General features: G+C 44.6%; 2 protein-coding genes across 2 annotated transcripts in view; both read right to left on the bottom strand.

Annotated features, from left to right (window-relative positions):
* Positions 1-5572, bottom strand: part of LOC143982817 (cytochrome P450 2C23-like) — a 61712-nt gene extending 56140 nt beyond the window's left edge. The window contains exon 1 of the mRNA XM_077481839.1: positions 5253-5572. Within this exon, the coding sequence (XP_077337965.1) occupies positions 5253-5426 (174 nt within the window). The 5' untranslated portion in view covers positions 5427-5572. The remainder of the gene's footprint in view (positions 1-5252) is intronic.
* A 7537-nt stretch (positions 5573-13109) lies between these two features.
* The window catches only part of LOC143982825 (cytochrome P450 2G1-like), a 40607-nt gene continuing 36730 nt past the window's right edge, over positions 13110-16986 (bottom strand). Inside the window, exons 7-9 of the mRNA XM_077481852.1 lie at positions 15144-15331; positions 14148-14289; positions 13110-13322 (exon numbers count right to left, since the gene is read on the bottom strand). Of these exons, the coding sequence (XP_077337978.1) occupies positions 13141-13322; positions 14148-14289; positions 15144-15331 (512 nt within the window). The 3' untranslated portion in view covers positions 13110-13140. The remainder of the gene's footprint in view (positions 13323-14147; positions 14290-15143; positions 15332-16986) is intronic.

Here is a 16986-nt window from a genome sequence, read left to right as displayed (position 1 = left end):
TCTCTGCAGCCACTGAAGAGAGAAGCTGATTGGCTGCCTTCTCCTCTCCACTGAACACAGGGGGAAACAATACTTGTGGCAACGGCGGCGGCCACCTTTGTGTAGCCCGCTGCCGTTTTTAACCATAAACATTCCCGATTTTCCCAGGATAAAAGCAAAATCCCAGGAAAATAACCGGAACAAGTTTAAATCGGGAAGAGGGTCCAAAAATTGTGATTGTCCGGAGAAAATTGGGACTGTTGGCAAGTATGGAGTCAAGCCATCAGACAGTTGCAAATCAGTGGTATTGCTGTCAGACAAGTTTTTTTGGTTGGATATTCAACACAGAAAACCTAGATATAACCTAGATATAACATAATGTAATATATAAAATAATGATTACACAGAGCTGTCACACATATATCACCCTCTTTAACATTTCCATTATGGTATGATTTTACTGTGGAAATTTAAAGATACAGAGCCCCAAATTCCAACCCATTGGTTACATAGTGACATTTTTTCACTACTTCTAAATGGGTTCAAAACAAAATCTCCCATTGGACCAATATGTTTACATTGCAGATGTGTCTCACACACACCCCCCTCTATGATATCTTACAATACGGTATGATTTTTCAGTGAAAGTTTAAAGATATAGAGCCCCAAATACCAACCTGTTGGTTACATAGTGACATTTTTACACTATTTTAAAATGGGTCAAAAATAAAAAATCCCATTGGACCAAGACGTTTACAATGCAGATGTGTCATACACATCCCCCTCTATGATATCTTACAATACGGTATGATTTTACTGTGGATATTTAAAGATACAGAGCCCTAAATATGAACCCATACCATAATGTAAGATATGGGTTGATATTTGAGGCTCTGTATCTTTAAATTTCCACAGTAAAATCATATAATAATGTAAAATATCATAGAGGGGGGTGTGTATAACAAATCTGCATTGTAAACGTATTGGTCCAATGGGAGACTTTGTTTTGAACCCATTTTGAAGCAGTACAGAAATGTCAGTTGGTAGCCAATGGGTTGGTATTTTGGGGCTCTGTATCTTTAAATGTCCACAGTAAACTCATACCATATTGTAAGATGTCATAGAGGGGGGTGTGTATGACACATTTGCATTGTAAACGTCTGAGTCCAATGGGAGATTTTGTTTTAAACCCATTTTGAAGTAGTGCAAAAATGTCAGTTTCTAGCCAATGGGTTGGTATTTGGGGCTCTGTATCTTTAAATGTCCACAGTAAAATCATACCATAATGTAAGATATCATAGAGGGGGTGTGTATTCACATTCACCTGGGACCTGTCATGTGTCCCAGGTGACTGTACGGCGTATCACGGCGCCCTGCACCGCTCGCGCATGCGCAGTGGGTGCCCGGCTGTGAAGCCACAGCCGGGTGCCCACAGTATGCATGACGGCACCGCGAGCGGAGCGGGGAGCGAGGGGGGGGCTTTGTTCCCCCGCATCGCTGGACCCTGGGGCAGGTAAGTGTCCGATTATTAAAAGCCAGCAGCTGCAGTATTTGTAGCTGCTGACTTTTAATTTTTTTTTTTTAGGGGGTACCCCACTTTAAGAGCCCTGTCACACTGACAGCATGGCTGCTCCTAAAGCGCCCCAAAGATGCTGCTTGCAGGACTTTTTTTAACGCCTTGCCAGCACAGCGCCCCAGTGTGAAAGCACTCTGGCTTTCACACTGGGATTGCAGGTAAGGCATTTTTTTCAGACCTGAAAAATGCCTCCAGTGTGAAAGGGGTCTTAAGGGGTTAGGACACCAGCAATTTGATGGTTTTGACAGTTTGGTTGAGGACACAATCAAATCAAACAGTTTTGCTGAAACAGATGGGTTTAGTTCAGCTTTATGATTTACAGCTGGGGCTTTGGGCTTCAGCAAAATGGCAGCCTCCAGCAAGAAGAAACAGGAGCAACGCTGTAGAAAATTTACAGCGTGCACTAATTTAGGTAGCATAATTATTAATGTAGAATGTATGTTCCTTGCTAAAGAACATTATTTTTTATCAAGTTGTTATGGGTAAAGTTCCACTTTAATGCAGAGAATAGGGAGGGTTACATAACACATACACACACCTCCCAACATTCTGAGATAGGAATGAGGGACACCTACTAACAAACGTATATAGGCATAGGACACGCCCCTTGTCACACCCCCTTAAAGGAGAATTAACCAAAATAAAGTTAATTAAATCCACAAGTGCTTTTTTATACCACTACTATTCCTTTCAGGGCTGGTGCAAGGATTTTTGACACCCTAGGCGAAACCTCATTTTGCCGCCCCTTGGCTCCACCCCTGACCCCACCCCCTTTGCCCTGCCCATGTATACCCCACCTTTTTAATGAAGCGCCCATCAATGCAGCCTACCAATGAATGTTTGCTTGCATTCATTCAGGAGTTGGGACACAGACACAGTCCTCTGCCAACGCTGCGCCTCTGACACTTTGTGCCAATGGAGCAGTGGCGGCCTGGTGATGCTGAGGCTAAGTTGCTTGCTGCAGAGAGAAAAGAGTAGAACACCAGTGACCAGGTGCCCCTAGGCAACAGTGCGCCCTAGGGGGCTGTTTAGTTTGCCTAGTGGTAGCACCGGCCCTGTTCCCGCTACATAACTATAAATCTCCATGGTTGAGCACTCAACTGCTACCCTCTTCAGCTGCAGAGGCAGCAGCCGGTAGTCAATATTTTGTTTATTTAAGCCCCCATACACATGATCAGAGCAAAAAATATTGCTTTTGAATCAATCGTATGATAATCTGATTGTACACAGCGTTCCAGAGCCAATCATGATAGTTCATCTGATAGATACGATCGGACATGCTTGAAAAATTTCTTCGTATGATACCAGATTGTATGATTTCTGCACTTTTCCCACACCACATGAAAATACAGAAATTTATGGGATCCATTGATTTTTTTTTTTTTTTTTTAATGGCATCCCCACACATGCAGCAAACACACCCACCAAAACAGACCGCACTGCAATATAATGCAGATTGGTGTGAAGCAATTTCAAAAATCACATTTGCACCTTTATTGCACGTTTCACGCAAACACGGCTGCCCATTGATATTAATAGGCTTCCTTAAGTGCCGGTTCACACTAGTGCGATGCGAGAACCCTGCGAATCAACTGTGGGTTCCCGCATCGCACTCGACACGCACGGCAGTTCACACCGCCGTATGCCAACTGCTGGGGAGTGTCATTATATGTTAAGGACACCCCCATTTCAGCTCACATATCGCACTGCGAACTGACAGTTCGGACATGAATCGGATCGCATATGTGTGAACACACATGCGATCCGATTCTGGTCCGAACAGAAAAAAGGGTCCTGTGCGTGTTTGGACCGAATGCGGTGCGATATCAGCCATTTTATCTGTATGGCTGACATCGCACCCACACAGACATCGCATGTAATATGAACAGCAGTGCGCTGCAAATTACATGTGATGTCTGGCATCGCACTAGTGTGATCTGGCACTAAAACACGATACGTGGGAACACATACACTCTAAAACACCTCGGGGGGAGCAAGTCCTCAATAAAGTGAAAAGGGAATGTGACCCCCATCACTACACATGGGGTGACCCCATTATTACATATCAGTACACATGGAGTGACCCTACATTTATACATAGCGGTGACCCCCACATTAATATACAGGGGTAACCCTCGTCACTACACAATAGTTGACCCCCATTATTACACATGGGTGACCCCACATTATTACACATGGGTGACCCCACATTATTACACGGGGGTGACCCCTTAATTACTGCACAGAGTTGCCCCCATTATTACAGATAACCCCACATTAATACACAGGGTAGTAATACTCCATCACTACACAGGAGGAACCCCATTATTACATATTACCACAGAGGGTGACTCCCCCCCCCCCATTATTACACATCGGTGACCAAAAGTAGAGAAAGTTGCATAGAAGTGATAGTGGGAGGACTGAACCATATACAGGGGGGGGTGTCCTGGCACACACTTACCCCATGGTGATGGGTAGTCAGTCAGCTGCGGATGACAACCAGCGAGAGGACTCTGTCTCTCTGGCTCTCAGGAGATCACACATGCGGCTCTTATCAGTGGATTCCCACAGAGCTCCAACCGGTGTTCTGCCTAATACAGTCCGCCCATCAAATGCTGTCCGCTCCGTACTGCGCATGCGCAGTACGGAGCAGACGAAGCTTCGGAAAAACTCCGAAGTTGAACGGCGCCTGCGCCGTGAGTGGAGGTGGTAGCCCCACCATCCAAGCGGACATAGGGTAGTGAATTTTAGAGGGCCCCTCGCGGGCGAGCTTCGCTCGCCACGCTTCGGGCTCGGCCTCGCTCCGCTCGGCTCTTTTTTATTCTAATCTATGTCCACTTGGATAGTGGGGATAGAACCTGGACTCACGGCGCAGGCGCCGTTCGTCCTCGGCAATTTTCGGAATCTGTGTTCCTGTGTACTGCGCATGCGCAGTACGCAGGGGACAGCATCTGATGGAGGACACTATTTTACAAGACACCGGCACCAGACTGAATAGGATCCCGGGAAGGAGAGGTGAAGTGTGCTCAGTCCCCCGCTCCCCCTCCTCCTACAGTGATCAGTGTTGGGATATCTGTTCTCCGCTCTGATTTACTGTGGATGAAGTGAGAACACCAGCAAAGAGCATCCCCGGCATCCCTTTAGATGGTCACAGGCAGCACCAGAGTTCTCCACCCGCAGCCACTGCGCCTCTGAGACTGTACGGAGGGCCTCGGGAGCGGCTACCTGCTGTGTTGAGACGGACATAGTTGCTGGCTGCAGACAGAGGGAAGAGGGTCACCAGTGGTGGGGCGCCCTAGGCGGAAGTGCGCCCTAGGCGGCTGCTTAGTCCGCCTAGTGGTAGCACCGGCCCTGATTCCTTTATATTGGTTTTTAAAATGTACAAATACAGCAATTTAGAAATTGGATGAAAGGTTTAGCACTGAGAAAAACTTTTTGAAAGATAAAAAGTGAATTTTATATACAACTATATAGATTAGACCAAAATGAGGGACGTTTGAGGAGGAAAGAGGGACAGAGGGACATTGCTCAAAATCAGGGACAGTTGGGAGCTATGCATACAGTATACAGTATAAGTAGGTGTTAACGTGTATTGCAGTAATGCATGCTATTGCATGAAGTGTGAAGCCAACCTAATAGCCTGGATATCACTTTTCACATTGCTGAAAAACAGGAAGGTGTAACCCGCACTGACCTGCACAAAGGAATGGACTATATCCTTGAAATTAATCTGCAGGATGTTTCCCAATAGAGGCAGAGGGGTCGGACCGGGTGGCAGTGCAGATTGTTTGTTCCTTCTCACCCAGACTGTCACCAGGAAGGTCAAAAAGAAGAGAAGGATCAACGTCCCAATTCCTGAAAGCTCCATGCCTGGATTGTCACTGTCACATATGTCCTGGAGGGAATCAGACGCTTAGTGCAAACTTCAGCTTGTAAACAGAAACTTTGCTCGTCTGGTCATGTTCCTAAATGATAATACTTATCCCCTGCTGAAACTTGAGCACTCCCCTCCCCCCTTTCCGAGGATCTGGCAGCTCGCCAGCTCTGGTTGTATAAGCATGGAGGCACTGATTACGTAATGCATGCAACATACATCCCAACTGTCACTGATTTTGAGGGACTGTCCCTGATTTGGAGCAATGTCCCTCTGTCATAGCTCCCAACTGTCCCTGATTTTGACGGACTGTCCCTAATTTGAAGAAATGTCCCTCTGTCCCTCTTTCATTCCCTCTTTCCTCCTCATTTTGATCTGATCTATATAGTTGTCTATAAAATGCACTTTTTAACCATCAAAAACTATTTCCCAGTACTAAACCTTTCATCCAATTTCTAAATTGCCGCATTTGTAAATAAAGGGAATAGTAGTGATGAATACAAAAAAGCACTTGTGGATTTAACTAATCTTTTATTTTTATTTATTTCTCCTTTAAGGGGGTGTGTCCTATGCCTACATACTTTTGCTAGTAGGTGTCCCTCATTCCCATATCAAAAAGCTGGAAGGCATGCCCTCTGTCCCTCTTTCCTCCTCATTTGTCCCTCATTTTGGTCTGATCTATATAGTTGTATATAAAATGCACTTTTTATCTTTCAAAAAGTGTTTCCCAGTGTTAAACCTTTTTTTTTTTTTTTTTTTTAAACCATCCCGTTTTTAAATTGCTACATTTGTAAATGTCAAAAGCCAATTTAAGAAAAAAAAAAAAGAAGAAAACACATGTTTAATCTTTTTTTTTATTATTCTCTTTTAAGAGTCAAGGGGTGGGTCCTATTCCCACATACTGTATATAGTGTGGGGCGTATACTAAACCCCCTGAGCTATAATGCCTGTGGCCAATTATGGCTCTCCTCGCTGCCGGTGCTGTGATTGGTCAAGCATGCGGGGTCACAGTGCATGCTTGGCCAATCATGGGCCAGCAATGCACTGCGATGACGCAGTGCATTGTGGGCCGTGAGCGCCACACGAATTTGGTGCGAACGGCCCATAACGTTCGGTATTCGCCGAACGTGCGAACAGCCGATGTTCGAGTCAAACATACGTTCGACTCGAACATCAAGCTCATCCCTAGTGCTGGATTAAATTCTGTGGAGGCCTTTAGGAAGTCAAAACTTTGCAGCCCTCCTTGTAGGATTCTGGAGGTTTTTCGTGCTCATGCTCTTGTAGGATTAGTGTAGTAGTACGCATGTTGGCTACTGTACATTACATGTACGTAGGTTGCACCCAAAATCTTTTACAAACTGACAGCTGAAAGAAGATAAGCTTTTAAGAGACTGTAATGTGAACCTGATGTCTGTGGTTTATGTAATTTAAGTTGCTATTGGGTAGATTACATTAATACCGTATTTTCATTTAGAAAGTATTTTGTGTTATGCCGCGTACACACGATCAAATTGTCCGGCGTACTTAGTCCACCGAAACGCATTTCACCGGACAATTCCATAGTGTGTGGGCTTCAGCGGACTTTCTCAGCGTAAAGTCCGGCGGATTTTTTGCAGTCACATGGAGCAGAGATCAGCGTCACTAGTTGCTAGGCAGAACGGGGAGATGGTGTTTACAACGGCATTTCCTCGTTCAGCCGCCCCGTGAGACGATGGCGGGTATGCCCGCGGCGATCGAGTCCACGGGACCCGCGACTGGACTCACGGGGGTCCCGACCAGCACGCGAGCGTGCCGCCTGTGGTGCGCTCGTGATGGCAGGGTGGCAAATTTAAAGGGACGTACAGGTACGCTAATTTGCCTGCCCGTGCCATTCTGCCAACATACATCGGCATGCGCTGGTCGGGAACCGGTTAAACTACTAGCGGCTATAATGAATTGTTGGGTCTCTGCAATACAGATAAAAGCCATTGAAAAAAGCGGCATGGGGTCCCCCCAAAAATCCATATCAGGCCCTTTGGGTCTGATATGAATATTAAGGGGGACCCCGAACTAACCAAAATGTTAAAAAAAAATATGCGGGAGTCCCCCCAAATTCCATACCAGGCCCTTCAGGTCTGGATATTAAGGGGAACCCTGCGCCATTTAAAAAAAAATATATAGCGTAGGGGTCCCCCTCAAAATCCATACCAGACCCTTCAGGTCTGGTATGGATTTTAAGGAGAACCCCATACCAAAATGAAAAAAATTGGCATGGGGTCCCCCCAAAAATTAATTCCAGACCCTTATCCGAGCATGCAACCTGGCGGGCCGCAGGAAAAGAGGGGGGATGAGAGGGCGCCCCCCTGAACCGTACCAGGCCTCATGTCCTCAACATGGAGAGGGTGCTTTGGGGTAGCCCCCAAAGCAGCTTGACCCCATGTTGATGGGGACATGGGCCTCATTCCCACAACCCTTGCCCGGTGGTTCTGGGGGTCTACGGGTGGGGGGCTTATCGGAATCTGGAAGCCCCCTTTAACAAGGGGACCCCCAGATCCCGGCCTCCCGTTTTAAATGGTAATGAGTACATTGTACCCTTACCATTTCACATTTTTAGGACCATTGTCATTTATACAGCAATCACTGCTATATAAATGCAGTGATTCCTGTGTAAATGACACTTGCAGTGAAGGGGTTAACCAGTGGGTGGCAGTGTAGGGGTTAAGTGTTCCTAGGGGTGTGTTACTAACTGTGGGGGGCTGGGCTTTCATTTAGTGAACACTGATCTCTGCTCCAATCACATGGAGCAGAGATCAGCATCACTAGTTGCTAGGCAGAATGGGGAAATGCTGTTTACAACTCCATTCTGCCGCCCTGTGAGACGATTGCGGGTATGCCCACGGCGATCGAGCCCGCGGGACCCGCGACCGGACTCACGGGGGTCCCGACTGGCACGCAAGCGCGCTCGCGATGGCAGGGCGGCAAATTTAAAGGGACATACAGGTACGCCCATTTGCCTGCTCGTGCCATTCTGTCGACATACATCGGCGTGCGCTGGTCGGGAACCGTTAAACTGACTTCATCTGCAGATTGAAGGTCATCCCTATGATCTACAGATGAATAAACAGCAGGATACAAAATGAAACAAGGTTTCTTTTTACTTTCAATTGTTTTTATTGTCGATTTCAAAATACAAGACATGAAAAAAGAATAAAACCAGAACCCTGGCTACATTGCCAGAGCAAAATCATAATATAAAAACAAGGTAAATGAGAGCTCCGTAGAGCCTTAAAGCTTACATATGTATCAAACATGATGGTAAGGCTCATAATCAAAAAAAAACAACTATGTATTAAGATGTTGCAAATGACCACAAGGTCCATGGAACCTATTATCAGGGTTTTCAAACAAGCAGAAATATGGGGTCTGTCCCCCAACATAGGAAATTGTAACAATGTTTCTTATATTCCTTCTGTGTTAGCGACTGAGAAATGTTGTTGATAAGCACTGCCCAGCTGTGTTTTTTTTTTACAGCTCTACTTGCCAGGACTTTGTTTACACTTCAGCTGTCAAAGGGGAACCCCACTGACAGCTGAATAAGTCATTGGTTGTTAAGCACGTGATGGCCCCGTTCCTTATCAACTGGTACATGACAGCTCTTTTATTTTGTTTTATTTCAGTGCTCAGTGGGGGAATCCCACTGACAGTTGAAAGAACCAAGCCTGAAATCATTAAGGTATCGGAGCATGGGTATGAGTATCGATACTCATGCAAATGCTTAGTATCACCACCAATACTGATAGTGATGCAACCCTACTTTTTTATTTTTATACTTTCAGCTTTACATCTTTTATATACACTGTACTTCTTAACCACTGGCCGACCAGCCACCATCATTATACTGTGGCAGGATGGCATGATCCAGTGAGCCATCGTAGCTGTACGTCAGCTCCTTTAAGCGGGATAGCAGGCGCGTGCGCACGCACATGCGCGCTGCACTGCGGGGTTGCCGATATGCGTGGTTGGCAGCCACGGTGCATTTTGCAAGCCAGAACAAGGATGTGTGTGTAAACACACACAAATCCATGTTCTGTGAGCTGAGGAGAGACAGATACCTTGTTCCCACTAGCTAGGAATAGGGATGAGCCGAACACCCCCCTGTTCGGTTCGCACCAGAACCTGCGAACAGACCTAAACTTTGTGTGAACTTTAGAACCCTATCAAAGTCTATGGGACTCGAACGTTCACAATCTAAAGTGCTCATTTTAAAAGGTAATATGCAAGTTACTGTCCTAAAAAGTGTTTGGGGACCTGGGTCCTGCCCCAGGGGACATGGATCAATGCAAAAAAAAGTTTTAAAAACGGCCATTTTTTCAGGAGCAGTGATTTTAATAATGATTAAAGTGAAACAATAAAAGTGTAATATTCCTTTTAATAACCAGACCATGGAGATATTTATATTACCAGCTGCTTTCAATTACCAGCTTCTGGATGAGCCTCTGCAGTGCTGTGTAAGGCCGCGTACACACGGGCGGATTGTCTGTCCAACTTAGTCCGCTGAACCGTGTTTCAGCGGACAATCCGCTCGTGTGTGGGCTTCAGCTGACTTTTTCAGCGGACAGTCTGACGAACAAAGTCTTACGGAATTTCCGAAATTTTGTCCGTTCAAACTTGGTTTTGTCCGTCCAAACTTGGTTTCAGCGGACAGTCCGCTCGTGTGTAGGCAAGTTGGACGAACTAAGTATGGCGCAAGCTCAGAAAGGATTTACACGGCCGAAGGTTGCATTGCAGTGTATAGGACGTTGTTTTTCTAGTCCCGTCGTACGTGCTGTACACGTCATCGTGCACGCTTTCAGCAGACTGTCTGCTCATCGTGTGTGGTCAAGTCCGTTCATGCAAATTTTGAACGGACTGTCTGTCGGATTGTCTGACGAACTTAGTTGGCCAGACAATCCGCCCGTGTGTACGCGGCCTAAGTCTTGGATCTCTGTCCCCCCACCTGTCATCAGCGCTGGATTCAATTCTGTGGAGGCTGAAATCAAAACTTTACAGCCCACTTGTAGGTTTCTGGAGGTTTTTCGTGTGCGCTCTCATAGAATAAGTAGTGTAGTAGTAGTACGCATGTTGGCCGCTAGATGGAGATGACTATCACTACTGTACATTACACGTATGTAGGTTGCACCCAAAATCTTTTACAAACTGACAGCTGAAAGAAGATGAGCTTTTAACCTCTTGCTTACTAAACCCCCCTCCTGCCCAGACCAATTTTTAGCTTTCAGGGCTGTCACACTTTGAATGACAATTGTGCGGTCATGCTACATTGTACTCAAATTACATTTTTAATGATATTTTTCACACCAATGGAGCTTTCATTTGGCGGTATTTAATGACCACTTGTTTTTTTTTTTTTTTTTGCTAAACAAACAAAAAAAACAGACATTTTTGAAAAAAACAAACATGTTTCATAGTTTGTTATAAAATTTTGCAAGCGGGGAATTTTTCTCCAGCATTGATATTCGCTGATGAGGCTGCACTGATGGGCTGCACTGATGGGCTGCTCTGATGGGCACTGAAAAGGCAACACTGATAGGCACAAATAACATGACACTGATGGGCACTGATAAGACGACACTGATGGGCACTGATAAGACGGCACTGATGGGTGGCACTGATGAGTGGCACTGATAGATGTCACTGATGGGCACTGGTAGGTGGCACAGGTAGGTAGTATTGATAGGCAACACTGGTGATGACTCACTTATTGGTGATTTATAGGTGGCACTGTGGGCACTGATAGGTGACACTCTGGGGACTTACTCCGATCTGTTATCAGCCGAGTCTCATAGACTCGCTGATCAGAGTGCGCCCCGCGCACCTGCACGGGGTGCGCAGGCTGCTCAAGCACTGGAGGACGTCCATGGTCACCCTCACGGCAAATTAAGTCCGTGCTGCAGCCGTCTTTTGGCTATAGCGTGGATGGCAAGTGGTTAAGAGACAAACTGTAATGTGAACCTGATGTCTATGGTTTATGCACATTTAAGTCGCTATGGGGTATATTACATAAATACAGTATTTTAATTTATAGAGTCTTTAGAGTAAGTGTTAGTGTTTTTGTTTCTTTGAGTTTTTTTCTAACTTTTGTAAAAAATTTAGGAAAGCTTAATTTTCTTTTAACTAATGATCATTATTATTAATACTATTTTGATCCATTGTTGCAAAGCCCTTAAATGCTGTGGGGCCCATGTGCCAGTGCCTACTCTGCCTATTTGGTAATCCGGCACTGTCTGTCCTTATGTGGTTTTCTGTGAGATGAAGATCCCAGTTTAATTATTAAGCTAAGCCAATTAAGCCAATCATTGCTGGTTAACTCGAAGAGTTGGGCTGCTGCTGCCCTCTGTCCAGGCTGTCCAGCACTCCTGTGTTCTGCCCTGTGTTGAAAATGACAGTGACGACTTCGCAGCATGATGGAGTAGGGGGATTCTGGCGGGTCTGGTTGGAAGGTGTGGTAAAGAGAGGTAAAGAGAGGAGACACAGGCAACTGAAAGGCTGTGGCAGTGCAGCAGAGCTGTCGCTTTGTCCGTACCCTAACCACAGGCCGCTATTTAGTGACGTGGGTATAACATACCAATGTCAAATATACATTCGAAAACACCTAACTATATTAAACATTGGACACAAGGCATGGTCAAATTAACCCTCCCCTGATGAATGAGTGGGAAAAAGTCTATACTAAATAAACTCTTCGTGTCTGTGAAGTGTAGGACAAAAATTTCAAATTGTTGTTCCGTTGCTGTGGGTGACCTGTTGATTTACAGTACTTCAATTCTACCTTGTATAATACATGTTGGCACTGTCAAAAGCTGGACCATGACCCACATATTTCTTACCTTAACTTTATCTGGCCCCCCCATCATGTATATTCAAGTTTAAATAAAATCATCCCTTAACCTCTATTTGTTAACATGTATAGCGGAGATATGCAATTAGTGGGCCTCCAGCTGTTGCAGAACTACAATTCCCATGAGGCATAGCAAGACTGACAGCCACAAGCATGACACCCAGAGACAGAGGCATGATGGGACTTGTAGTTTTGCAACAGCTGGAGGTCCGCTAATTGCAGATCCCTGATGTATAGTAATTGTGCCTACAATGTTAAGGTGACATATGTTGGCTTGCTATGTTATCTTTCTTAAAACTTTACTAAAAAATAAATATATTTTGCAAAAAAAAAAAAAGATTAGCTGTAGTTGGACTTAAAGTCAATTTCAAACAACATGTTCATCTAAGACCACCCTTTGGCTACAGTGACAACACTGCTGTGTGATGTACAGTAACTGCTTATAAAAATAATTGATCTACCATCGGGTTCAACAGATGCTAAAATTATATTATAAGGGGCCCAAAAAAAACAAAATTGTTGTGTTAACACTAGTTATGGATGTTTTTTTTTTTGTTTTGCCTATGGGTCGCAATGCCTTGGTGGCCACCAGGACAGGAAGGAAGGATGGGATATCCCCATCAAGGACACTGACAGCAATGAAACACCTGACAGTGGTTCTAACCTTTTCCAATTCTATTCATAAAAATTGTCTGGAGTTCTTATTTAAAAACAAACAAAAAAATAAAAGAATTATTATGACTAAACAACGAACTAAAAGAAAAGTTATATTATCATTTTAATATAAATGTTTATGTCAGGGACTGAGCTACTTTATTCCGGAGTCTACTAGATCTAGCGAGGGATGAACGACAGCTCATACTTTATGGGGACATTTAAGAACCCTTTCAACTTAGGAGCCACATCAGCTTCAGAGAATTTCATCTGAGAGGTCAACTTGAAGTTTTGCAAGATGGTGGTGAGGAAGATAAACATTTCCATCCGGGCCACTCCTTCTCCGGGGCAGCTCCTCTTTCCTACAAAGATATTTAATTTCAGTTTCTAGGGTTCATATAGTGTTTATTCCATTCCATTGTGTTCTACATTACACGGCAAGACCTGATTATGTCACTGCTAAATTTGTAATGTACCCTGTTCAGACTAACCTTAGCCCTTGTACACACGGTCGGAGAATCCGTTGGAATGTGTCCTATCGGACCGTGTTGTCGGATAATCCGACTGTGTGTGGTATGCATTGGACTGATTCCGTCGGAATATCCGTCGGACCCAGTTTTCCAACTTGTTGGAAATATTTTCCGACCAACTGGTTTGATCGGACATACTCCGATCATGTGTAGAGAATTTTGATCGGACCAAGTGCCACACATGCTCAGATCAAATTCCTACATCAAAGCTATAGGCTACTAGCCTGAACGTAGTCCCATCGTAACAAAATTACCTCATCACGTTCTGAATGATTTTTCGACAACTTAGTCCGAACGTGTGTATGCAACAGTTTCGGACAAGATCCGACGGGCTAAATCCGACGGACAAAATCCGATGAATTTGTTGTCGAAATCTCCGACCGTGTGTACAGGGGCTTAGGAAGATTCATCTTTGGCAGCCAGATCCACTAGGATGTTGCCCAACCAAGTCTTAAAAGAGGTTTAAAAATCTCCCTGTGTGATATTTTAAAACATCTGATCATTGGTGGTAGGATATCAGAAACTAGTTGATCATTGCAAGTGATCAAATTAGTAGTGTCTGATTAATATCAGACTGTTTATGATATGTTTATGATATGTATATACTGATACCATATGACAATAATCACATAGATGGATATTTATAGATTGACCCACCTACGGAGAAAGCCATGAAAGCTTCATTCTTTTTGAATTGGCCGTTTTCATCCAGGAAGTGGTTCGGATTGAACTTGTATGGAGTAGAGAACTGTGTGGAGTCACGATGGACAGTGCAGAGCAAAGTGTAGACATCTGTTCCCTGCAGAAAGTACATTAAAACATAATTAAAGGGTCCACTAAATGAAAGGGCCAAGTTTGGGAACTGCATACTCAAATTGTTTCTATTTAAATACATTTTTTCATTCAAAGTGTTACATTCCTCTCTTTCCCTGCCACATTGTTCAACCTTGTGAGTTACTCTAACCAAAGCTTACATAGGCCCGAGGACTCTTTTCTATCTCTCTACTCTCTCTATGAGCCATGTGCTCCTTTCATACCCAGAAATGCCAGGTATTTTATTTGCTCCCAACTGTTGAACTGTGTGGTGGGGGAGTGAAGGTAAGATATGTAGATACTGCTAGGGGAAGGAAAATTAAACTGGTACCTGGAGAAGAACAAAATAGACTTTCTGCATGACTCAGAGGAGAAATAGGTCAAAAAAGGGGTTAAGGTGTGAGCTTGTTGTGAGGAGCATAGAGCTCTTACTGCATGGTGATTGTAGGTTATATGGGTAGGGGTGAGCCACAAGGACTGTGGGTCATTAGGTATTTATTCCAGAAAGTGGCATTGAAGGAGGAGTTTTTTTTTTTTTTCTTTACACACCACCTCTCAAAAAAGTTCTGTAATTTGGTAGGAGGACACATTTTGGATAGATGTTAAAAAAAAAAGAGGATTGTGACCCCTTCCCGGTTGCATTGACAAAATTGTTTTTTTTATTATTTATTGTTTTGTTTGTAAATTTAAAGGCAGCTATGGCTGTTTAAACCCAAGTCTCATGGTCCATGTCGTAATTTTAGGAGGTAATAAAAAGAACCTGGATTAACAGATTTGCTGATTTACCATATACATATATTATTATAATAATCACTATTCATTTTTTAATGTGTTTCCTACCTTGGGAATATGATACCCTCTAAACATTGTGTCTTTTGTCACCATATGTGGCACATTGAAGGGAACGATATCACAAAATCTCTGCACCTCATGGATTACAGCTTGTGTGTATGGCATATTGAACTTGTCCTCCATGTTTACCATTCTGTCTCGTCCAATCACCCGATCAATTTCTTCATGCAGTTTATCTGTAAAAACCAAGGCTTTCATTCCTTGCTGCTGACAGCTGAATGAAGTATTGTGACAGCAAACAAAAAAATTCTATATTGCTGGGTAGGGGTAAGTTAAAATGGTTGTAAAGGCAGAAGGTTTTTTATTCTATTTGCATTAAGATAAAAACCTTCTGTGTGAAGCAGCCCCCCTCGGCCCTCCCCCCAATACTTACTTGAGCCCTATCTCGATCCAGCGATGTTGCATGAGAGACTCGGCTGATTAGGACTCCCCTCCTCTTTGGCTGAGACAGCAGCATGGCACCATTGGCTCCCACTGCTGTCAATCAAAGTCAGTGAGCCAATGAGGAGAGAAAGGGACAGGGCCGGTCCGCAGCTCCGTGTCTGAATGGACACAGGGAGCTTTAGCTCAGCTCAGGTGCCCCCACAGAAAGCTGCTTGCTGTGGGGGCACTCAACAGGAGGGCAGGGCCAAAAGCCTTGTGGAGGAGGATCTGGTCTTCTCTGTGCAAAACCACTGCACAGAGCAGGTAAGTATACCATATTTGTTATTTTTAAATTAAAAAACACAAGACTTTAGTATCACTTTAACATATAACTAAGCTTAAAGTGGTTCTTCAGTCCCCAGTGTGAAAATTAAAAGTCAGCAACTAAAAAAACCTAGCTGCTGACTCTCCAGATTGTATTTCTTCACTGCTCTGCTGGCATCATAACTGCAGGCAGCCATCTGTGAATGCTTTGCAGCTTCACATACGAATGCCCACTACGTATGCGTGAGCCCTGCTGGGCCGTGTGGATGTTCCCGCAGTCTCTTGGGACCTGTGACATGTCCCAAGAGGCTGCAGGGAGAGGAGGGGGAAGGTGAATTTACACTCTGGCGGCACTCCAAGAATAAAACAGCTTCTTTATTAGCTCATGTCCTAAAAATGTAAAAGGTCACCTCCATCACCTCCAGGTATGGTCCTCTGCTCCCTGCTCACCACTGTCCCTTCTAAACACAGAAACCTGGCTTTTGTGTTTAGAATGACAGCTTACCTCTCCCAGCAACTCCCAAAGATCCCTTCCTGCTCTGCACTCAACACAGGGACAAGAGAGATGCAGGTTTCCCAAGTGCAGTGTGGTCATGGGTGGGAGGGGAGTTCCCTCTGTTCTCTCTGTGATCCCCATCTGTTACCTGGCATTGAGCTCTTACAGTGTGCAGGGAGGTACTAGAGCTGGCCGGGTGGCTCAGCTAATACAGCAATAAATGTGGAATATGGTGAAGCTTTAAAGGGTGGGAAAATATGAAGGCAGTGAAGGAGAGGTGTGTGTAGAGGTCAGAGCTAAGGAGGGGTGTGTGTAAGATGTGGATAGTGGATGCAGAATAAGAAGCTGTGGAAGAGTGCTGAACTCTTCACTCTGGGTGCAGAACACTCCTGAACTTTGCACACTACTGAAAACTGCAGCACATTCTTGACTCCTGCACTCTGCACATAGTACACTCCTGAACCCTGAACTGTACGTAGCACACTCCTGAATCCTACAGTCTGTACACAGCAGACTCCTGATTCCTCCAATCTGTATGTATTGCAGTCCTGAACTCCTCACTCTATATTTAGCATACTTCTGGACTCTGCACTCTGTACACAGTGCACTCCTGAACTCTGCGCTCTGTATGTAGCGACCTCTTAAACT

The sequence above is a fragment of the Lithobates pipiens genome, unplaced genomic scaffold (assembly GCF_037356315.1).
Source record: "Lithobates pipiens isolate NorthernLeopardFrog02 unplaced genomic scaffold, aLitPip1_a1.2 Scaffold_1, whole genome shotgun sequence".
In the NCBI taxonomy this organism is placed as follows: Eukaryota; Metazoa; Chordata; class Amphibia; order Anura; family Ranidae; genus Lithobates; species Lithobates pipiens.
This window is presented reverse-complemented; position numbering and strand designations above follow the sequence as displayed.